This window comes from Aptenodytes patagonicus, chromosome 2, assembly GCF_965638725.1.
Source record: "Aptenodytes patagonicus chromosome 2, bAptPat1.pri.cur, whole genome shotgun sequence".
NCBI lineage: Eukaryota > Metazoa > Chordata > Aves > Sphenisciformes > Spheniscidae > Aptenodytes > Aptenodytes patagonicus.
The window spans coordinates 79991596-80015603 of NC_134950.1; the positions used below are offsets into that span (position 1 = coordinate 79991596).

The following is a 24008-nucleotide window of genomic DNA, read 5'->3' on the forward strand; positions in this document are numbered from 1 at the left end:
ATTAGGCATTGAAGGGGCAGTTTCGGTCTGTATCATCCTAGCTACCTGCCTTCTCTTCCACCTGGCTAATGGTTAGCCCTCTGCTCTAAATCTCTCACTTATGACCACTTACGGTAGTCCCAGTTTTTCGCCTTTTGCACTGTTGTAGTACTCCCAAGTCCCTCTTGCTCCTGGCATTACTCCAGTCACCAGAAGCCACCCTTGGGACATTTAGGCCCAGTAGCATCTGTGTCGCTTTGGTCTCTTCCTCTCTCTAGAGAGCTCAGCCAGCTCTGCATCCCCTGGGAGATAAAGGATGTGGCAAAGCAACAGCAGAGGCTGGAGAGCGGGTCAGAGAAAGCAGAGAGGGATTTGTCCTGTGGGGAGGGACATTCAGTGAGACAGCGGGCTGGGGAAGGAGAACTGCATGCATGCGCTTACAAAATGTTAGCTGGTAAACGCTATGCATGATGCGTATGTAACTTAAGTGAGTTACATGTCCAGTTTGTTTCAAGTGCCTGCTTTGTTAGGAATAACTAAGTCCTTCAGGACAAGGAAAGCTGGGGAAAATGTATGTTATGCTGCTTCCTAACTTGAACGTCTGTTTCGACAAAAATCGAGGTATGATTTTTAAGAAGGAGATTCAGCCTCCGGGAAAGGTACCCAGCGAAACAGACGTGCCAAGCCCTCCGCCCGTGGGAGTAATTTCAAAGAGATTTTCCAAGGTATCTCCCTCTTGCGTCGGGAGGTGCTGCCACGCACCCGCGGGAAGGCGCGGCGCGCCCCGGAGCTGCCCCGCGGCCGCGTCCCCTCGGGGAGCCAGGCAGGCCGGGGCGGCGGGAGGCGGGCGCGGGAGCGGCACACGGCGCGCCCCCCGGCTGCCCGCCGCCGCACTGTCGCCGTCGGGAGAGGCACCTGCGGAAGCACCGGACCCCTCCGGGGGCGCCGGGGGCAGCGAGGTCTCCGGCCGGAGGCAGGTGGGGGCCGGGCGGAGGGTGGCGGCGGGGCGCGGTGGCCGCAGCAAGCGGCCTTGCCCCTTGAGCATCTCCTGGCGCCGGGGCGGAGAGCCGCGGGGCAGGGGCTGCTTTCACGGTGGCCCGCTGAGGCGCCTCCCGCTCCCGCCGCCGCCGCCCTTGGGCGCTTGCTCCGGGCGGCCTCCCGCTCCCCTCCCCGGCGAGGAGGAGCGAGCCTCCCGCCCCCACCTCCGGAGGAGCCGGGCAAGGCATGTGCGTGCGGGGTGGCGCTTCCCGGAGGCGCACCAAGCCCCGGGCTGGCTACGCGACGGCCGCGGCCGGCCGGCGCACCATGCCGCTGCCGCCGCCGCCGCCGCCGCCGCCGCGGCGGCTCCTCCTCTCCGCCTCCCGCGCGGGAGCGCGCCCCGCTCCACTCCCCGGCTGCCTCCTGCAGCAGCGGCGGCGGCGGCGGCGGCGCTGAGGGAGTTGCGCGGGCTCTGCCCGATGTGGCAAGAAGCGATGATGATGAGGAGGAGACGCCGCTACCTGCTGGAGCGGGCAGAGCAGGCGGGCGGCGGCGGCTGCGGGGCGAGCGGCGAGCAGTCCCGCTCCCGGGACTGGCTGTACGAGTCCTACTACTGCATGAGCCAGCAGCACCCGCTCATCGTCTTCCTGCTCCTCATCGTGATGGGCGCCTGCCTGGCCTTGCTCGCCGTCTTCTTCGCCTCCGGGCTGGTAAGAGACGCCCTCCCGCTCTGGGACCCGCGCTGCCCGGCATCCCCGCTGCCGCCGCCCGGCTGGCATCTCCGCACCCGGGGCCCTCCGCCGAGCCGAGCCGAGCCGAGCCGAGCCGAGCCGAGCCGAGCCGAGCCGAGCCGAGCCGGGCGGGGCGGGACGGGACGGGGCGGGCGAGAGCCGGCGCTGCCGCTCCTGCGGAGGAAAGTTGGTGGCGGGAGGCGCCGGGGTGGCGGCGGGCAGCGGCTGCGGGGCCCGGGGACCCCCCGCCCAAACTTTGCTGCCTGGTGTTTTGAGGCGACGCTAGAACAGCGGCAGCGCGGCTGATGGGGCGAAAACTGAGTCAACAAGCGCATCGAGTTTAATTCACTTAATTCATTGGCTCTGCTCCCTTCCAGCTGGCAGCTTAGCCGTACTGGCCTTTTTGGTGGCAGGGTTTAAATCGCCGCACAAAAATGCAGTCCGTACCGGTATCTTAAGTAACATTTTTATGGCAAGTAAGCAGGGGCCGTTCCCTCCTTGTTTTCCCCCCTCATTATACCATTTTCTAGCGTTTGACCCGTTTTCTCAAGAAAGCTTTTGGGGCAGCGCAGCCTTCGTTTTTAAGGGAGGTGAAGTTTGGTCGGCCGGATACCTTTCCCGCATGTCCAGTGCGGGGCTTCCAGCCTTGGGGAGGAAAAACGTGTCACAGCGGCAGATGACAGTCGGTATCAGTTTATCTCACCCAGAAATCTGTGGCGTTTTGCCCTTGCGTTGAACGCAAAGGAAAAGCTGCAGAGGGCAGTAAAATTCTTGCTCCTTACAGAGTTTTCCTGCTGTTAATGATTAGAGGCAGGCTGTTCTCATTACTGTATACTTCTGAAGTAAAGAATGGGGATTTGAGGGGTCTCGGACTTCTTATCTGTGTGGTTTTTTTTTTTTTTTTCTAAATCTTCTAATGGCCTTCTGGGAAGCTTAATGTTTATTGAATAGTGATCTCTAAAAGCGAGGATGAGTAGGTTTGTATAATCCAATGGATTCTCTTCTAGAGGCACTGCACATAACGGTGTTTGCTTAAACAGACAGAGAATCCTGCTTTCTTGCTTGTTATGACCAAACTTTTGTCTTAAAAACTGCAGGAACTGCTTGCAGGATTAGCTAAACTTAGAGTTAATTGGTGGTTTATTTCCATTTGGTTTTTGTATTAATTATTTTTTGAGCTTTTTGTTTAAAGTGCCATTCCTACTAAATAGAGAACAGCTGTAAAAGAGCTAATATGATGCCGGTAATGGTGATGCCTCATAATTCAGTTGTTTAATGCCTAAATGTCTCAATTTTGGAGCTCTGTGTACAAAATACAGGTTCGACACCTTATCTCATTCTGGTGTGATAACTTGGGTGCTTGTTCATCAGGGCTGAAGGGACCAATGATGGAAATGGAAGTCCATCAGATACTAAGGCTGAGGCATAGTTAGGAGACGTACACGATACTCACCTACAGTCAAGGCGGCAGAATTTGGTCTTGACAGTGTTTAGCACTAAATTTCATACCTTTCGGTCATGGTACGATCTACAGCTTACAAGTTGCACATGCTTATTCTCGTAATTCTGTTTCTTGAGGTAAATCATTCACGATAACAATGGTGGCATAACACTAGGCCAGATCGAAGGACTGCTGAAAGTTATGGAAACAAAACTGTGAGCTGGCTGAATCTTGCCAGGCGTTACTACTTCAGAAAGAGTGAATTTTATAGTTCAGTCTGCATTTGGAATTCCAGACATACCGGAAGAGGAAAAAAAATGCTTTTAAAACCTTTTCCCCGAGCCTTTATCTTCCTGTGGCTAACAACTGGACGGGTGAGTGGAGAGAGAGGTGCGGTCCATCCTTAAAGTTTCCAGTCAGTGGATGAAAGTAACTTCAGGCGGAGAGAAAGCTTGCCTATACTGACTTCCAGCCACAGGATGTTGGGCAAAATCCTTTGGAGCCCTGCCCAGAGTTTCACCTAAAAGCATTTTATTATAGTCTAGCTCTGGTTGTATTTGTGATTAAAGGTTTAGATCTGTTTCTCCTGCACCTGAATAAAGAATACTCTTTTTATATAGCTGTGGAATCTTAGTCATTTTTTTGGTGCTTGATGATATAAAAGGGGCAAGCAGTTACGAGTGTCTGAGCCACAAGAGCCAATATTAATATCCCTATCTTTATTTTGCACATCCAGTACGTATGCGATTGTTTTGACAGAAGATTTAATTTTGTAAAGGAGGTGCAATGGAAGTGAAGTGGGGTAGTTCTGTGTAGCTCTGTGCTGGGCATTTGAAGTTAAAGGAAATCTTTCTTAACAGTTGTTTCCTTTAGATTTTGTACAAAGCAGTTAAGATTTTACTGAAAATTACTTAAGCCCGTTGTGGAAACAAAACTCCAAAATGACTCACTGTAACACTCGCTTCATATTTCTCACTTGTACTTCAAAGAACAGCTTAGAACGTGGAACGGGGGATCCGACATTGTTCAGAAAAAAATGGATATTCGTGAAGTATGAACCATTTTTATGTTCTAGGCTTTCTTAAAAAAACCCTGAAACCAATGGAAGTGAGAGGCTTTCCTTCTATTTTAATTTTTTATTCGGTTGTTAAAATATATCACTGTGATGTCTAAGTTGCCTTTTTTTTTTTTTTGGCAATGTATTCTTAAGTGTTCCCAAACACAGCCAACCACACAGAGATGTATTCCACTTACTCAGCTATTTCAACCTGTCAGAATCCGAGCTGTAGCCTTCCTGATTTCAGATGAAAAATTTATAAAAGCTGTTGCAAAATTACAGTAAACAAGATTACTTACAAAGTGCGCCTGGAAATCTGACTACTTTTCTTTCAGACAATGTACTGCCATTGTTACTGAGAGAGGTTTCTTGGGAGATTTTGCTTTTGTTTGTTTCAGAAAAATATTGTGATTTTGACTGTTGGAATAAAGCACTTTATCTTCTCAAACACTAGATATAAGACTCCCAAAGTCTGCTTGAAAGATGACCATTCAGAGCTTGGAGTTTTAAATAATGTAGTGATAGTATCAACCTTTGAATTTCCTGTGTCAGAATATCCGCTGTATTTTTCTGTACCTGGCATGAACTGAAAACTGGCAAACTGAGATCAGTCATCCATGTTTAGCTGCTGCTTTAATTGATAGTAAATTATTTTCCCAAACCTGTGAAAGCCTTCCAGTGCCTAGAAATGCCAGACGTCAGCTTCATTTTTTGTCTGGTTATTGTCTTGTTCTCTCAATATAGTATGTAGGACAAACTCACCATTTGCCCCCCTCTCCCTTTTTCGTACTAAAAACTTATGACCATTTTTAGTGGTATCTAGAACAGTTTTGTCTCCGGCCAGAGCATATCTATTATAACTGCAATTTGTAGGAGAAAAAAAAATGCCATTTTTAAATTCATAATGTAAAATGTGAGTGTATCTGAAATATCTGCAGTTGCGATGTTTTGTTTCTTATGTGGTTAAACAAAACCCTGACTGAAAACAGGGATGATGCCCAAGTTGTACAATTTATTGGAAGGCCATAACTTTCCTTTATCCATGTATTTTCTAGACAAAAAGAGTGCTCAGTCCATAGATACAGGCTTCAATAAAAATCTACAGTTCAGGGATATCAGAATCTTTTAGCACTTGTGGTGTAAGTGGGAGAAGACCTAAGTCTGTCAAGATCTTCTTTCTGTCCCTTCTCCCAAAACTCAAGGTCCACCAATCTGCTGCCAGATACACATATGTTTTCTTTTAGACTGGCCCGTGCCCCTTGCTCAAAGACTGCAAGCCCGCTATGTGGTGTTTACCTTTAACACTAGTCTTCAGCCCTTATGTGTCTCCTGAATCCTTGCTGCTACATGTGACCTTGTAAAGCTCTTAAGATGTGGTTGTCGATGTGTTGACGTTGATGTGAAGCTGCATGCTTCCTGATGGTATCATTGGCCAAGTGGAGCATGTGTTGAGTGAAAAGTGCTTCTACAATGTGCCATTCTGATGCCTTCCCTCCTCTAAAGCACCGTGAGATGGCTTTGGGTTAGCTGCTTAATGATTGTCTGTGGAGCAGAGGCATTACTTATCCCCCTCAACCACTTCTTTGAAGTTCCTGAAAAGTTCATGATCTTGCTCGTAGGCTCAGTTATGATTCCTGAACCTTTTTTCTGATTCATAAATCCAAGAAACTAAAGGTTGGCTGCACACCTACATCACTGACATGCCCAAATACCTTCTGTAGCAATGATAGGAGTAGGCAATCATTCTTAAAGAGGGAGTTCAATTAACTAGGGAGGTGTACCTGCAACATGGCAGATGTACATTCTGCAGGAACTGGTTTTCTGGCATCAGACTGACTGAATTTACCTTCAGCTGATCCTGCATGGAAGCAGAGGTAGCTGCCTCATTCTGAAGGAGCACATTAAAACTTTTTAGCTGCCAAACTGGGAGCTGTCTCTGTGCAAAGAGAAGAGGATCAGAAGAGTCCTGTAAGCCTCCTTGGGGCTTCAACTGGGGTGTGCCATTTCTTTGGGCTCTTGATCAGAATGACAGCAAATCCTCCCTCCCTCTAGTTGGTCTTACTCTGTCTAAAAGAAATCCTGGCTGCTTCTGGTAAAAACTGGGTATCAGCCAAACCCTGCCAGACTTCCATGATCAGAATCTCATCCTGAAATGGAGGGAGAAAAGTCTTCAAGTCCATATGGAAAAAGTAGCTTTGGAAGACATGTTCCATCATTCTCAGCACAGTGTCTCAAGTGATTAGGTGTCTGCATAAGGGCATCTGCTGCATGCCTCTGGTAATGTTCTCATCAGTACTCTGGATCTGAAAAATTCATCCGTCCACACCAAAAGGTCACCACACTGACATTGTGGTGATGTTATATCCCTATTCATGAGTTGCTCTGTTATGACTTAATGGCATAGAATAATACAACCCTATTGTAAGTTCACAGCCGTATTGTAAGTTCACTTGTACTGTCAATTTTAGGAAAACTTTTGAGATGAGCCCTGTGTAATTTAAAGCTTTTTTGGTTCAAGACCACCAACTGTCTTCCCAAAGTCCAAGAATACCCAAGACCTGAAATCATTCCTTGGAATCCTTGCAGACTGAAAGTAAGCCAAAGCATCTGCTATACTGTTTTCAAACTCCAGCATATCCATTCCCCCCCAAAAAAAGCTAAGTGACAGCAAAGGTAATGAAGTAGGAAAATCCTCACTAACTGAAGGACAAGCAGAGACAGGGTTTGCGTGCTTGATGCTGTGGCTGTTGTGCTCAGGAGGTATCCTACCTCTTCTTAAACTCATTCTGCCAGATTATTGCTACTACTGAGATGAGGAAGAATTCAAAACAAACATTAGTGTATTTATAATGCCTTTTCTTTCCGTAATTCCAACTATAATTAAGCATACATACCAGCTTTCAAGTCCCCTATTAAAACGTTCCATGAGGAAATCCTATGTTTCTAATTTATTTTCTTGTCTCTAGGCTCCATAATATTACAATATATTCTTTCAGCTATAGTTGCTGGCTGTTTGATACAGTCTTGGGATATTGCCGTCCCTGCCAAATGTTCCTTCCAGTAGTATCTTTGGTTGTCTGAGCATGACTTCTGTAGCCAGTATTACCTCTTTAGTCAGGCCCGTAAAGGTTGCTGCATCTTCCTGTCTGAAGCAGGAATTGCCTAGCTTTGTGTCTGGTTTCATTCTTTGGTACAACATCAGTCTGGGCCTTTTCTTGTTTCATTTGCTAATGACATTCCCAGTACATCTGTGGTTACTTTTAATGCTGCTAAGAGCTTGTCTCATTTGCCAGTCCCTAACAAGCCTGCAAACAGAGAGCCATCAAGATAATGAGGTGCCGGTGGCAACCTCACTTCGCATACCTCTGTTTCATCCTTCATATTGAATAACCTGAATGCTGAATAAGAACTGGATAAAACCATAGGATGGCTATGTTGGAAAAATACTTAGCCTTGAACTGTAATCTTAATAAAGTTTTGTGGATAACCTGGCAATGGAAAGCTTATTTAATGCCACAAATTGTGACTCAAAACGGTGGATCCACAACTCCTGATCATTACTGCAGCTGACAAAAATGACAAATAACATACTGACTAGAGCTGTTGTTTACTGAGGTGCGATGGGAATAAGACAGATGATGGATTGGGCTACGATTGTCTGCTGTCTTTATCAGCATCAAGCCGGGTATGTGGGTTCACAAATCATGTGTTGGCAACTTAATAGTGGATCTGCCATGGACCTATGAATACCTATCTGCTCATCTTGCTTAAATTTTTTTAAATTGGTTTCATGTTCTGTGTTGTGGACGAAGATATCTGACCCATTTGTGAGGATCTTAAAACTCCTATAAAAATGGTGAATAGGTTTCTTTGGTTGAGCCTTCAAGGGGTCTCCTAGACTGAGGACATTAACCAGAGATCACAGTCCCTATGTTTATGCTGTAAATAAGAAAACTTCTCCTCGTTATAATGGTAGCAGTCACTGGAATCTTCCAGACTGCACCGTGCATCACTCCAAGCTGATGGCGGCATGGACATTTAACACAGATAGAAGTGATCTGCAAATCTCTTGAGCAGCTGGGTGTGCCAGCATCATGGGAACAAAAGTGCGGCTGAACACCTGTAGGTGTTTCATCCTGTGCCTAGGTCCCCAGTCATAGCCAAGCTGTGATCCCAAACAAGCTAAGTGCTGCCACAGTGGCTTCTGCATATTTCAGAAAGAACTGAGTCAGCTCAAGCCTTACTGATATGTGATGATGAGAAGATGCCAACAGATTAAACTTCTGGTTTTGGGGATCTGGACCCCAAAATAAGTGAATTAGCACAGTTCTGCCCCTTTTCCCTGCCTTCTCTTTTTTTCTTTGAGCATCACTCCTGATCCTATTGAAAAACAAAAAAAACAGCTCCACACATTTTGTTCTCCAGATCTTTATTTTTACATCTTGAATAAGCAACCCCCCGGACACTGAACCTTGTTCAGATGATGCTGAAAATTCAAGGGACTATTGCACCATCTGTGCAGAGGAGTGTGAGGCTGTCTCTACACTTATCCTCCCAGTTGTCTGTTTCTCCAACGTGTATAGAAACATTTTCTTTATCTCTTGTCTTTGAAGAACTCTTGTTCTTAGTGCAGCCTGCATGATATAGAAGTCTCTTGCTGTTCCTGGTAAGAACCTGTTCCAGGCTTGTGTCTGGGAGAAGCAGAGGAAGCAGCACCCATCACCACTGGCCTCTCAGCCTTGCCCTCAGGTCTGTTGTATGAGCATCCACTTCTTCCACAGTCCATGGTTCTAGTTTTGAAGTTTCTCTAACCTGGAAGATGTGCTCCAGAGTGCTGGAGCAATGGCTTCTGGTTGCATGCTCAGAGTGTGCTCCAGAGGGCAGCAGGGGTAAGATGTGCTCTGGCCCGGATGTGTTTCTCTTATAGCTTCAGGTGCAACCAGTCTCGTGTTTGATCATTGGATAGTCCCAGGAGATCCCATGTGGACTGACGGCTTTTCGGAGCCACTTACTGGGGTTTGCAAAAGTAGTTAGAATTTGCTTTTTCCACCTGCCTCCTCAGGCAGCTGAACTGTGTGCTGTGGGACCTCTTAAAGAACCCAAATGCTATGGCATGCACAGTGGACCTGCCCACCGACTGGATAAGTGGGGTTGCTGTCCATTCCATTCCAGGCAAAATTTCCCCATCCATGTCTCCAATTTGCTAGTAGTTTGGTCAGCCCTGCAGGAAAATCCTAGGAAGACTGGATTCCCCCAGCTCCTTTTCCAAGACTGAATTCAGACTGAAGACTTGGACACCTTATTTCTCCTGAGAGGTGTGTTAGGAAAACAGATGCTCTTTGAACTTGGCTCAGCACCTGCTTGCTAGTTCTCCTGCTCTCATAGAATCATAGAATCGTTTAGGTTGGAAAAGACCCTTAAGATCATCGAGTCCAACCGTAAACCTAACACTGCCAAGTCCACCGCTAAACCATGTCCCTAAGCCCCATGTCTACATGTCTTTTAAATACCTCCAGGGATGGTGACTCAACCACTTCCCCTGAGCAGCCTGTTCCAGTGCTTGACAACCCTTTTGGTGAGGAAATTTTTCCTCATGTCCAATCTAAACCTCCCCTGGTGCAACTTGAGGCCATTTCCTCTGGTCCTATCACTTGTTACTTGGGAAAAGAGACCAGCACCCACCTTGCTACAACCTCCTTTCAGGTAGTTGTAGAGACCAATAAGATCTCCCCTCAGCCTCCTTTTCTGCAGACTAAACAACCCCAGTTCCCGCAGCCGCTCCTCATAAGTCGCTCCTCTTGCTCTATATAACCTGGCAGGTGGATAGATTCCCTTTCTTTGATGCAGCCCACTGTGGTGGTCCTTTCTAGTGGCACAGTAGTCTGAGCACAGTCTACTCTGGTCAAGGCCTAGGAGGTGGTTGGTTGTCCAGAGCAGTAGCTGGTCCTGTAATCCCCACTGGCACCCCGCTAGCTTGTGCCAGAAAGGGGCCATAGTCTTTCACTTGGCCTTGTTTTCTGCCCCAGTGAGTCCAGGCAATTTCCAAGCCCGACTGGTAGATGGTGGGATTTTAGACACTTCTTCAAGTGACGCGACATCTGTTTAACACTAAAACACTTTACCAGATCGTTTTTGGTTTCTTTGATTTTTAGTATTTTCTTACCTGTACCTTAATGAAATGGACTAACAGTACTAGTTAAATAAGCCCTCAGCTAGCACTGAATAGAAATGCCTGGGTTTGCAGAATCTCTTTTGCTCTATTTCCTATGAACGTGTCTGAAGTTTTGCTCCTTTATAGAGCTGTTATTTGGCACAGTTATATGTCAAATGTAAGTTAACATGTTGGTTACCTTTATTTGAAATTTTATCTTTATAGAAGTAAAACCCATTGCAGAACGTGGGCCTGATCCTGTAGTCAAAAATGAAATAAGAAATCTCTTTGGTTTGATGTCAGTTGAAGTGAGAGACGTATGAGAGTGTGGAAAGTGTCCTTAGGGGATTAAACTTTAAGAACCTTTTCTGCGATAATAACAACTGTGTTTAGTAAGTAATTGCAAAACCTTAGGAAAAACTTGAAAAGTAATTACACAATGACAGTAGTGACTTTTCAATATTAAAAGTATTTTTCATGTTACCTTATTATGCCGATATGTTAAATCTGTGGAATATTCTTGCAAAATATATTTTTAAAAGACCCGGTAGAGAAAGAAGCCTAAGCTTACCTTCTTCTTTATTAAACAGTCCTTTAAAATGAGTACTGTTTTCTCACGTTCTGAAACTCATGTGCTCTCTGGTTCAAATTTTGTGATCCTTACTTTTAAGCAAGTTCCATCTTGACATTTTTTCTTTAGTACAGCCCGATTCTCAAGTTATTATGTCAGGAGTAAAGTGGTGAGGGAAAGCCACCTTTTAGCTTTGATTTAAAAGTGACAGGCAAAGTATGTAACTGTCAGTATTAAATAGCTCAAAGAAGCAAACGAGTACTTCAGTATTTCTGACTTCCACGGGTCTATATGGGTACAAGAAAGGCCATAATTTCACTTTCAATATGTGTTACAGTGTAGCTAATCTGAAAAACACATCTTTCAGTCCTGTGAAGTAATGTATTATCCATAATGTTTAACTGATGGAGCTCTTTCAACAATGACATATTCTAAATATGTTTAACTGCAAAGCATACATTTTTCATAAGTGTTTTACTCAATTTGTCTTCGTGTATCCACATTTTGGGATGTTGCATAAATAGTAGTTGTATTTATAGGAGAGTTTCTTGAAGATTATTTTGATAATAAGAGGAGGAAGGATTTTGAGAATATCTGAAAAACAAGCTAAACTAAATTATTAAGCCACATTTTTGGAGAGGAATTCAGAACCATTTATTCATGTAGAATAAAGCATGCAAGAAGGATATGTTGATCACTACATTTACATGAAAAATAATCTATATTATATGAGTAGGTGCTAATTAGCTCTGGAGCCTGAAATAATTAGTTTCATCAAAGTACAAACTTCTGCTCGCTTTGCTGCGTATTGTCTCAGCCCTCTTTTGAAGGGGACACTTCAGGGAGCAGAATGTAATTAACTGCCGTTGCCCTCTGGGACATGGTTTATCTTCTGTGGCTGCCAGCTAGAGTCATTGGGTAGGACAATTTTGTAAGTGCACCAGCTGAGTGCTGTAGCCACTAGTAACTGGGTTGGACCATCTTGTTTTTCATAGGCTGTTAAATGTCTTAAAGTAGAGCTACTTTTGATAACTGCCAGCTTGAGAGAAGATTGAGATGGTGCTGGATGACTGAAAGGCATGGCAGTCCTGTTCATGTTCCCTGACCCGCTGTGGGCCCTCTGAACCCCAGCTTATTAAATAAATGGTTGTATGCACTGACAGATTTTATATGAAATGTGGTTAACAAGATGAGAGGATACAAATGGATGGAAAATAAATCAAGAGAGAGAAAACTGCCGATGTGGCAAATGAGGATGTATGAAGAAATAGGAAAAGCGGCTCACCATTCAGGTTGGGTGCATGGGGTTTGCACAGGGCATATTTATGTATATAAAATATACAAGCACACACCCCCTGATTGTACTAATTATGTTTTTGGCAGGGATAGGTCTGTCCTCTATGCCATGGCATACAATACAGTAGGAATTGTCACAGGCTCATGGGGTTCCCTGGCTACACATCTGCATGCAGGCAGCTCAAGTGGAGGTTGTTCCCTGTTGGTCTGAGATGGACACTACCTTTAGAAGTCAAAAGACCTGTATCAAAGGACAATTGTGCTTACTCCATGCAGAGAAGAGAAATCATAAAAAACAAATGTTACTCCATCAGTATCTAGCCACTGTGTTGCAGCTTTGACCATCCTTGGAAACCTATCTTTTCCAGTTCTTTTGTATTCATTTGGAAGTGGTGGTGGTGGTAGGACCAGAATTGTTTACGGTGTTCATCATGCATTGAGGTGGCATCATGATGTTCTCTTGTTTATTCTTTTCCTATATTCTGCATTTTGGGTTGGTTTTTTGACTGCTAGTAAGCACCAAAGTGATGTTTTCGTGGGTCTACCTATGATAAACACCAAATATCTCCATTTCTAAGTCTTAATAGTCAGCCAAGAGCCTGTTGTCATGTGTATAGAATTAGGATTGTTTCATCTGAGCCGTGTCACTTCACATACATCTCCACTGAAATTCATCTGCCATTTTCTTGCTCAGTAGTGACCGTTATGAGATCCTTTTGTAATTCTTCATAGATGGCCCTCATCTTTGTTAGATTGCTATTCATCCCTTTTCCCAAATTGTTTATGAATATGCTGAACAACATACACCCTAGGATTCCTGAGGACTTTTGTGGGCACTTTGGGACCTTTGTTTTGAACAAATTTTCCCAGGATAGATACCAGATCTACTGGTACTTGCCTTAGTCTTTGAGAGGGATCCCAGGAGAGACTGGCATCCCTTCACATTCCTGTCTTTGGGTACTGGGGTACTTTTGGGTGGAGATTAGGTGTTACTACAGTTTTAGCTTCCTCCTTTGAGTCCCATTGGCCTTTTCTGGTGAACCCTATCTGCTTGTGATGATTCTTTTTACATTTCATGTTCTTGCTTTTGTCTGCAATGCCTTATACTGATACTTCAATTTGAGACAGATCTTCTGATATGTTCCCCCTGTATAGAATATTCTGGAATGAGAATTGCCCCACGCTGAACACAGATACAAAAAAAACCCCTTTCTGCTACAGTCTGCTCTTTTCTAACTGTTCTTTTTAATACCTGCATCATCTGTTTGCTTAGAAGTCCTTTAGCAGGCTGACAACTCCTGATTAAGTTTCAAAAAGAATATACTACTTATTTTTATACTCTTAAAAATGATTTCTCAAGCTCTTTTCTTGGCCTGCATTATTGAGTCTTTATATTAATCCTGGTAAAATTTATGATCCTTTTTATTATCCACTTTTTTTTTTTGAAAGATAGTTTTTAGAAGCTTCACTGCTTGGCTGTTCAGAGGCATTCCGGTTGTGTTTTGGTCTTTCTCAAGTCATTTTTGGGAATTGAGTAGATTTGGCCTGTGCCTCTGAGTTTTATAGTGTCTTCAGGACACCTACAAAGATTTTAATCTGTAAGCTTCTAGCTCCCCCTTTCAATTTTAGTGTTTGGGTTTTGTTTTTCATTTGTTTGCTTAACAAGCTTTGTCATTGTTATAAAGCAGCTCCTCAACAGTAATATTTTATGAATCAGGTTCTTTCCACTTCTTGAGATCAGATTGAGTGTTTTCTCTTTCTTTGTATGGGTGGATTTTTGTTTGTTTGTTTTGTTTTTCAGCTGTGCATGAGACATAGGCAGTGGTCTCAGCTTCCATCTGCTGTTGCGATCCTTAGCCAGTCTAGCTGGGAGTCACTGAAGTATCCCTTGACCTGTTGTGTTTTCTTCTGACAGCCTTTCTTATCTTTGCGTTTCATAGAATCTCAAATAGTTTCTGTCCTGGTTGGATGACCAGTCACTTAGGTCATTATTTTGATAAGCCTTTGCTGTTCAGTCTAGTTTTTGGGTTCATAGGGACTTTGTGCTATTTGTTGATTCTCCTAGATTGTTAATACAAGCCTTTCTTCAATCCTGGCTGAAGTGTATGGCTTTCAGTCTTTTCTTCTTTTTCAGTATTCTGCTGATGGTCATTTTTCCACCAAGGTTTCAGTAAGACTATTGTGTAAATAATGTTGTTTTAACAACAGGCATTTTAGTTTTTCCATCTAGTTTCTTAGGCTTTTAGTGTTTATATAGAAGAGTGTATACTTTCATGTGGGTGTTTTATTTCTCTGCAAAATTTTTAAAAAGAGAGTCTGTCTGTTCTGGCTTTTCTTTGCCATTTCCTTCTTGCTTGAGTTCAGTCAACTTCTGTCTTTTCCTTTAGTTGAGAATTACAGGTCTCCATGACATTACTGCTTCTCTTAAACCACGTACCATGTTTCTATAACCTCTTCAGTTTGAATGTTTTCCTATCACCTTTGAAGTGCCAGCAAACTCATTCTTTTCTGGTTTAGATTAAGCTCGGCTACCTTCTAGAGGCTCCCTTCCTGTGCTGGTTTTGGCTGGGATAGAGTTAATTTTCTTCACAGTAGCTAGTATGGGGCTCTGTTTTGGATTTGTGCTGGAAACAGTGTTGATAACACAGGGATGTTTTTGTTACTGCTGAGCAGTGCTCACACAGCGTCAAGGCCTTTTCTGCTTCCCACCCCACCAGCCAGGAGGCTGGGGGTGCACAAGAAGCTGGGAGGGGGCATAGCCGGGACAGCTGACCCCAGCTGACCAAAGGGATATTCCACACCATATGACATCATGCTTAGCAATAAAAAGCTGGGGGAAGAAGAAGGAAGGGAGGATGTTCGGAGCGATGGCATTTGTCTTCCCAAGTAACCGTTACATGTGATGGAGCCCTGCTTTCCTGGGATGGCTGAACACCTGCCTGCCCATGGGAAGTAGTGAATGAATTCCTTGTTTTGCTTTGCTTGCGTGTGCGGCTTTTGCTTTGCCTATTAAACTGTCTGTATCTCAACCTATGAGTTTTCTCACTTTTACTCTTCTGATTCTCTCCCCCATCCCATTGTGGGGGGAGTGAGCAAGTGGCTGTGTGGTGCTTAGTTGCCAGCTGGGGTTAAACCATGACACTCCCTATTCCCAAAATTTCCCTGTTTCTTTGAATTCCCTTTTTAACACATTTTCTTAGCTGCTTATTGAACTTTTGCTTGTCAACTTGTCTCATTTTGGGAGCATTTCTGGGAATGCTACCATAGTTCTCTGCTTCTTCACTAGCAACCAGTATTTTGCCTCTAGAACTTTTCTTTTAACCTTCCTTACGTTACTGTTATTTACACAGCAGCGATGGCCTTTGACTCTTCCTCAGTACCTCCAAGGAGCCTTTCCAAACCCTCTGTGAGGTCTGATGTTTTTGCATTAAGCAGAGAAGTCTGTGATCTCTGGTATGTCAGACTTTGTGTTCCTGATAATCATTGCTACAACACTGAGGCAGGTGAGGTTCACTCATAGCTATCAGGCAAACTTGGAAAAATCTGGATGCAATTGTTTTCTACTGATTAAGTGAGAAGATGAACAACATCTGTAGGTAGTTGGACTCACTAAAAATAATCCACTGGCAAAAAGTGCTTGGCACTGTAGTCACGCACGTAGGTGGTCGGAAGGGTACTCACAATACCTACATGGTTGGTCACTGTATTATCGCTATTAGTCCTATGTGCTAACTAGGACAGACCCTGTAAGGTCCAAGAACAGTTCCTGTTGATTTCAGCAGAATTATTGCACTGTTGCAAAATGCCACAGTTCTTATATGAGGGGGATTTTACAGCGCACATTGTTCATGATTTTCAAGTTTGAGGAGAGGCTCCAGGTGACCAGAATGTCATCTGAAGGATTTGAATGAAGTCTTACTATTTTAATAGTGTCACAATATACTAACAAATACAAAATGATCCAGATTCTGGCCATGAATGCAGAACTGCTTCTTGCTGTTATATATGATATCACGCAGCAGCTTGGCAGTTGTGATGCTGGTCAGAATTACCTGATAGATGCGATGTGCAAATTGTTGGACTGATTGCAGACTAAGGAGGAGTCAGATATCACTGTGTGCTAACAGTAAGTGTAGACCCATTAATAGAGACAACTGAATTTGTCAAGACAGCAGACATCAGGAAACAACTGGATTTGAGCCTGATGCTGTTGTTATTGATCTACCAAGCCAAACAGGGAATGCTGAATCAGAGGGAAAAGATCTCAGGCATGCAATTACATAGGGCCTTAGTGAAAATCAAAAGCTTCGTTGACACAAACTTCAGGAAGGTTTGATTAAAAGGTACAGTTCTATTAATTTTCTGCTAGTGTCCTTGAACATGTTGCACAAAGCTCAATAAAAGCTTAAAAAAAAAAAAAAAAAGCACATGAGAAAGCTTCTAACCAGGCAGCTAAGCAAGAAAAACAAGCAAAGCTTTGTGTTATGAAAGATAAATGGTGGGCACGAAAGGCAGAGGAGTTTTTCTAAGTTGTGGATCCAGAAAATACCACGTGGGCTTGGAAACAGCATCTGGCCTTAAAGACACTGCACCATTTCTGAAGTGAAGATGGACTAATAATGATGGAATTGATGGAAAAGAAATCTGAGATGGCAGGCCAAAACTTTTCATTTGTTGTCCTAAATGATGAAGTCCTAGATGAAGCTGTACAGCTGCTTGGCCAGGAGCAGGGCACGGCACCGCCTAATAAAATGGAGATTTTTCCAGCTGTCTAGCAGATGGCACACAGTGCAGTCAGCCATAAGCAAATTCACTAAAATATAAAACCATGGGATAAGAGTCACAAGTAGCCAGAAGACTTGCAGCTTTTTGGCTGTATAGAGAACTATTTCTTTAGGTGTTAGAGAATTGAAATGCTGTCCACTTCTATGAAGGGAAGGGTGACGATATGTCTTCTGAAAATCGTTCTAATTCTCTCAAGTCCTGGAAAAGTCTTTAGAGGAAAAATGGGCAATTTTGGCTATAGATTCTTTCAGTCAGTTAGTCTGGTTAAAGGAAGATGTTGTCCTGTTTTGATAGAGAGGTCAGTAAGTTAGTAATCCTTGAGCCCTGTGACATTTTTTTTTAACAACCAACATTTTTGAAAATAGATGTATGAAATCATACATAGTTTTAATGTCTGAAGAACTTTACTCACTTGTTTTTGTATTTACATTTAGGAAGTGTTTCATTGATCTCAGCAAAAAGTGATTTTAGTAGGAATTTAATACAGTAAATGGTTCGAGTTAATTCAAAGCATGTGGTATTTCAGATCCCAGCAGAAGTCCTCTGTATATAGGCTGCTGTCAAATTCCAGTAGATGAAAAAAATAAAGGAAAAAGTGCCAAAAGAATGACTGACCATGGTAAAAGATTTTAGGGTAAAACTGGTATTTTAAGTGCTTGTTTGTTCATTTTTATAGAGTACTTCGTCAAGCTGTATGGTTTTATATAAAACAGTGAAGCGCTCTACAGCAGCTTTGCTGTTTAAAATTAAACTGAGGGCATGGCATTATCTGGAAAAGGAAAGAACACGATGTAGAATGAGAGAAGGTTGTGGGCTTTGGAAAGATGAGTGAAAGTGATTCTACAGATTTTAAGATTATCATGCACTTCTGAAGAATTTATGGGGGTTGGAAAAATTTCTAAGAGTAGACTTTTTAATTTCTTCAGTAATTAAAAGACAGCAAGATAGAAAACACTCAGGAAGACAGAGCTGTCAGGCAAGATCCATGTATTGCAGGCTTAGCCATTATGTTCGAAAGTGTCGCGCTGATATTTTAATTCCATTAGCTCTGGTGTATTTTAATTTCTGAGACTAACAACAAAAAAAGAAGGAAAGTGTTTCGGGTTGTTTTTTTTCCTCACCTCCTTGGGAAATGGTTAGGGAAACAGAACAGTTAGCCTTCAGGATTTGTCTTTGCATCCAACATCATCTTTTAACCTGCTAAACACACTAATGATTGCAAATATTGATCAGGAAGCTACAAGTTTTAAATGTCCTGCTCTCCAAGTTACAATTTCATAAACATTTAGTTCTTCTGAAGTAATAGGAAAATATTGTTAAAAGTAGTTTCCAAAATTAACGCCTGCCTCACACGGCTTGCTTTTGTTGACCTGACATTAATGTGTATTTTACAGGCAGGACTGTGAAAAATCCCCCTGTACACATTAAGGCTTTCTGGAAAGGATTCAAAGTGTAATAACAATTGTTTTGTCATATATTTTTTAATTGCCTAATGTGTATACTATTCTGTCTTTACATTTCAATTTCAATACTTCAGAATTCACACAGCGTACGGTGCGATGCAAGCAGCTTGCGACATTGGAAGCAGGTTGTTTTGCAGTCAGCTCAGAGAGGTGACGTGCCACTGCAGTCAGTGAGGTTGCATTCAGTTACCTGTGATGAGGAGCTGATACATTGTGGTCTGTTTTTTTTCCTGCATGTGTTTATACCAAAACAAAATGCAAAATTATGCAATAGCCAACCAGAGAAGGGGAGAAAGCAGAAATAAAATTTTAGATTTAGTGATGAAAATGGCTCAGCTAAGTGTTGAGATCAGTATATGCTTAAAGAAAGGAAATTGACTGATTAGCTGTTAATTTGGAACAAACATTTTGATGGGTTGATCTAACGATAGAATACATATAGAAATATGTATCTATGTGACCATATATATGCTCTAAACCAAAATCTAAGTATTGTTGATCTGTTACGAAGCAAGATTGTCCTCAGAAGCACAATACTTTTATTTTTTTTACTGAAATAGAGAAGCGTGCTGTTGAAGTGCATGTGGATATTCTCGCTAGTATATTTGTAGCATGATCGTTATGACTGAAATACCAATTTGCCGTCATTTACATCTGTGGTTTTCCTGAGTCTCGGCTTCCTCCAGGAGCTTGCAGGTTCCTTTGGTGCTGCGACCTTGACTGCGTGACAGATGGTACAAGGAACGTAATGTTGTCCTATCACCGGTGAAGGGACTAATTCCTCTGGCCTTCTAGCAAGAGTTTTGCAATCCCACCTGGAAGTGCAGAAGTCAAAGGCCGAAGTTAAATGCTTTTGCTGTTATCTGGGCTCTCATTGGCTGTGACATCACTAAATCAATTCACTGACACAAATTTCAGAGATGGGAATGATCAAAAATCACGAAATTCAGAGACATAAATCAGTAGCTCTTACTACTACTAGTTAGGTTTTATATTTTGTGCTTGAAAGCCTTAATGTGTGTATTTTATACTTGGAAGATTAGTGTTTGCCTTTTAATGTTAGCACCATCACTTACAGTTTCTCGACTCTTCTTTTGCTTATATCCTGATCATCAGTGCTGCAATAATAATTGCTTAAATGTGTGACTTGGTAAATTTGAAAGGGAAGAAAGAATAAGAGGAGTTGAAAGATGAGCTGCCTTTTGTCAGGCAGGGTAGGGTACGTGGAAGGCCATCTGCAGTCTGCACAATAAGATGTGGACTTTCATCATGGTGTTTCCCCTTGGTTTGAACCTGCCAGTGGCAGCACAGGGTAGAGCCTCAGCTTATGCGCTCTGCAGAGAGGTGATCTGCACCTCTCCTCTTCTGCTGAAATACGGAGGTTGTTGGTTGAGGTTCGGTCGCGGGTTTGTGTGTACGAGTGGCTCCTGGCACGGGGCTGCCCGGTGCTGGGGTAGCTGCAGGCGTGGTGGTGCTGGGTTTGCAGCAGGGGGGAGTGGGCAGACTCCATTTTCAAACAAAGCCATTTGAAGAGAGGAGGGGGAAAGAACCTTACAGCAAGTGTCTCTGTAGATGTCGGGTTGCAAAACTTACTAGATCTGGGAAAACAAAAATGCTGGCAGCATTTGTAAATTTTTGTAAATTTACAAATTTACTTGTAAATTTTTAGTTTTGCTCTAACTGGAGCAGGTCTTACATACATAAGAAAGGAGAAAAAGTCACATCAAGAAGCTTTTAAGTAAAATGTTAGTAAGTATTTAAGTTGAAAACCCATCAATAAAAAAGATTTATCAGGGCACTAAGGAAGCAACTACAAAACTAGGGGAAAAGAAATGTTATTTCTTTGTGCTTAGATGTCTTACAAATCGTCAAATAGGTACTTTCAGATTGTTCCTAAGATTTCATCAGCATGAATAAATGGACACGCGGCTGTTCTGCATGGAGTGTGTGGTTAGAGGAGGATTTTGTACAGTTGCAACAGTATCATTTGGGGCCTGCTTTTGCAGTTCTTGTTGCTACAGATGAGGCTGTTAAAGTCCGTAACAGCTGCCGGAATGAGTAAGTATGCTATGACCAGACTTTGATACAGTGCTTGTTGTACTTCAACTAGAGATACTTTTGAACACATACAGGAATATAAAATCAAATATTTCTTCTTTTTTAATGCATCCATCACTAGATGATTTAAAGATATTAGTGTAGTAACATCTATGTAAGTTCTGTAAATAAATTTAAATATTGTTTATTCTGAATCTCACTTCAAGTTAGATTCTAGTCCTTGCTCTGGGTGGTGTTTGCGCATTCTGAAGTAAGCAGTTGCTAGGAGAAAATGTATATATGTAATCTAGAGCCCATCCTTCCAGATAAATACTTTAAACAGAAGCAAAATATATAGTACCTGGCAAATACCACTGTCAAAAAGGCTTTTATGGAGTTATGGACACATAGTTCATTTGGGAGGCATTCTGACAGCTGCAGTCTTCAGTGGGGATGCTTGAATTTCACCTGCAAACCACACTAATCAGAGAAATCTTTTGAATTCTGGAGCAGAAAGGCTATGCGCTTCTGCAGATTGGGTTTGCCTTTTAATTCGCTCAGTCCTACGGGCCTGGTGCATTACTGTAGTGTGATTTACAGTTTTCTCAATCTGATTCAATTCCTCAATTTAGTAAAAGAAGTACCATGCAGTAGTGTGGTTAGTAGTTGTTTATGAAGTTAACACTCCAAATAACAGTGTCTTACAGTGAAAGAAATCCTATTTTGATTCATCTCGCTTTTGATATTCAGCCATGTCTTTCTGAGATCTCCGTGTGCAATCAGTTTGGAGTATGTTATTGCTGTCTGACCTTTAAGTACATTAGTTTTTAACTTCCTTTTCATTTTCCTCTGTTTCCAGGAAATTGAAGACCATGTGGCATTTTTAATAACTGTTCCAACAGCCCTAGCAATTTTTTTCGCTATATTTATCCTTGTCTGCGTAGAACCTGTATTTAAGAAGCTGCTTCGTATATTTTCTCTGGTGGTCTGGGTATGTCTTGTTGCCATGGGATATCTCTTTATGTGTTTCGGAGGAATCATCTGTCCCTGGGACCAGGTAAGACTGTCATTACTACTAATTTTACTTCCTTGGGTACATTTCCAAGAACCATTCTATGCAAAAGTATTCACATTAATTTTTGTGGGACATCTCATAAAATGTTTTTGTGACTATGTGTTTGCATGCTGAGACTCCCTGCATCTATTTTATAAATACCAAAGAGATGTGCATACTTAGGATATGGAAATATTTGAAGGATTTTGCTTTTATATTTTTAAGCTCCTTTGCATAATGAACATTTGATTCCAGTCACCAACTTCTTTGTATAGTGAATATTTGATTCTAGTGACCAATTAACATGGCAGAAATGCTGGTTTTGTTCCAGACCGTTGAGGCTATCTTCTTCAGCTTAAAATGTTCGAGCTCTCAGTGTAGGCTTTCTGTGGTCTTCAAGATGTTCTTTAGCAACGTGTGAGAAAAAAGGTCTGGGAGCTTCCTTGCATTTCTAGGGAAATAAATGAGTAGAGAAACAGTGAAGTACCCTTCACATTGTTAAAGTTTTGTAATGAAGACAAAGCAAAAACATAATTGCATTTTAATAGCAACACTTTTGAAATATCAATAAATGATGTGCAATATCCAGCGCTGCGCCTGATTGATTCTTCCGTGTTCTGCCATATCCTTTTCCCAAGCCTCTTCACGTGGGAATACTCCTGATATAATAATTGTAAAACTCTTCATAGGGTGGAAGAAAGCTTTAAAATATATCAGTATGTCTTCTGAAAATTTCATGCTGATTCCATGAGTTTGTTATAACCTTTAAATGGTAGTGCTGTATCTGAGGTGCCTTCTAGGTCTTTAAGATAAACTTGAAACAAATGCTCTGATTTGTTATTCAGATCTTGCAAAGACTTATGCAAATACTGAACTTTAAGTATGCAAGTAGTTCCTTTAAAATCTTTAATTCAAATGATTTAAATTACTGGTGTATGTTGGTAATATTAGTTTTGCAGCCCTTACCTTTGTGGGTGACTTTTATATTCTCATTTTCTTGGAAGGTTCAGGGATTAATTAGCTATGAAACCACCTTCCTGCCTTTTTTTTTGGTGTGGTTTTTTTTTTTTTAAAGTATTTGAAACTACCAAACCAGGCCATACTTGCATGTGATAAAAAGCAGATCAGAACATGTAATATTTTTCTCTAGATACAGATTTCATCAGGGGAGTCCCTGTACCTTTGTGATATCCAGTCTAGATAATTCATGTGGTTTTACTTTTTTTGATTTATTTATTTTCATTGCCAGTTGCAGGATGTCATGCTAGAATATTTCAGGCTTTCAAGCTTAGATGCAAATCTTTAATTAGCCATATTATTTGTTCATTGCAAATTCTGCTGAGTTTAATTTTGTTATTTGAAAGATACGATAATGATTTTCAAAAGCACGTGGCATAAAAGAGATGTGAGAGGGACGCCGATGTCTCGGTCCCTTGGTTGTATTCAGCCTGTGAAGATGGTTCGTCCTGCCTTGCTTTCCTCTTCGGAAAAATGTAGGCATTCCCACAGCATCCGAGGGACGTGGCTGGCCGTGTGGGGCTGGAAGGGCTGCGGAGCTCCGGGGAAAGGCATCGTCTTCCCACAGGTTGCCAGGACACAAGTCCTCTGATGTTTCGGGCCGCTCCTTGCTTTGCGTGCAAGTGTTGCTTGGAGCAGGGGATATTTGGGAGGGAGCTGCATTAACTGCTCTGCCAGCAGCAGCCGGCTCCGGGCAGCTGCCTCGCCCGGCGCTGCGCAGGCTCCAGCCCAGAGCGGGCAGGGCTTTTCCAGAAAGCCTGGGCCTGGCCGCAGGTGTGGGGCTTAACTCCACCGTGCGGGCCTCGCCGCCGTCTGGCGGGAGAGGGGCTGTGGCAGGGTGGCCCCTGGCCACTGCTGGGGGTCGGAGGTCGTGTGGCTCCCTGCGGTGGCACCCTTTGCTTCCCCCAAACCATTTTTTTTCCCCTCTGAACAGCAGCACCAGTTGATCAGTTGATCGCTTTTGTAGGTACGCTTTCGCCTAGTGTCTGTTAAGAGAAAACTACGGAAATACGGGATTCTTTCTGGGAATCGGACACCTTACACAATAGGCTGATCACAGGTTTGATGTTTCTGAACGTTTGTGAAAAAGCAGCGAGCAGTAAAATACTGCCGTGTATTCCTGTGATGCTGGTGTTTTGATTGCTCTGCATCAGGAATACGTAGGTCAATAATCCGTGTTCTCTCCTATAATTATACGTGAAAGCAAATCTGAAAAATCCTTCCTCAGTGATCACTGACAGCTTCTTTGTTGAAGTTTTACATTTTGTGAATTTTAAAAACATCTCTCCTGGCTTATTAGGGTGTTTTTGTTGTTCCTTTATTCTTTTTATGAAAGAAAAGAAATGCGATGTAAAATTTAAATTAGTTCTGTTTCAAATGTCTTTGTCAACATAGCTAAGTAGAAAGTTATTAAAATACAAATAAAAAAAGAGCCAGTTCGTGCACAC

The 24008-nt window shown here is 42.7% G+C and overlaps 1 protein-coding gene across 3 annotated transcripts in view; it reads left to right on the plus strand.

The window, feature by feature from the left end:
* The first annotated feature begins 1394 nt into the window (after positions 1–1394).
* Positions 1395–24008, plus strand: part of ADCY2 (adenylate cyclase 2) — a 237429-nt gene continuing 214815 nt past the window's right edge. For 2 of the 3 annotated variants that reach the window (XM_076330310.1, XM_076330311.1), the window contains exons 1-2: positions 1395–1667; positions 21349–21546. In XM_076330310.1, coding sequence (XP_076186425.1) covers positions 1437–1667; positions 21349–21546 — 429 coding nt within the window. In that variant the 5' untranslated portion in view covers positions 1395–1436. Of the gene's footprint in view, positions 1668–21348; positions 21547–24008 lie in introns of those variants that run through there. The other variant, XM_076330312.1, reaches the window with a different exon arrangement.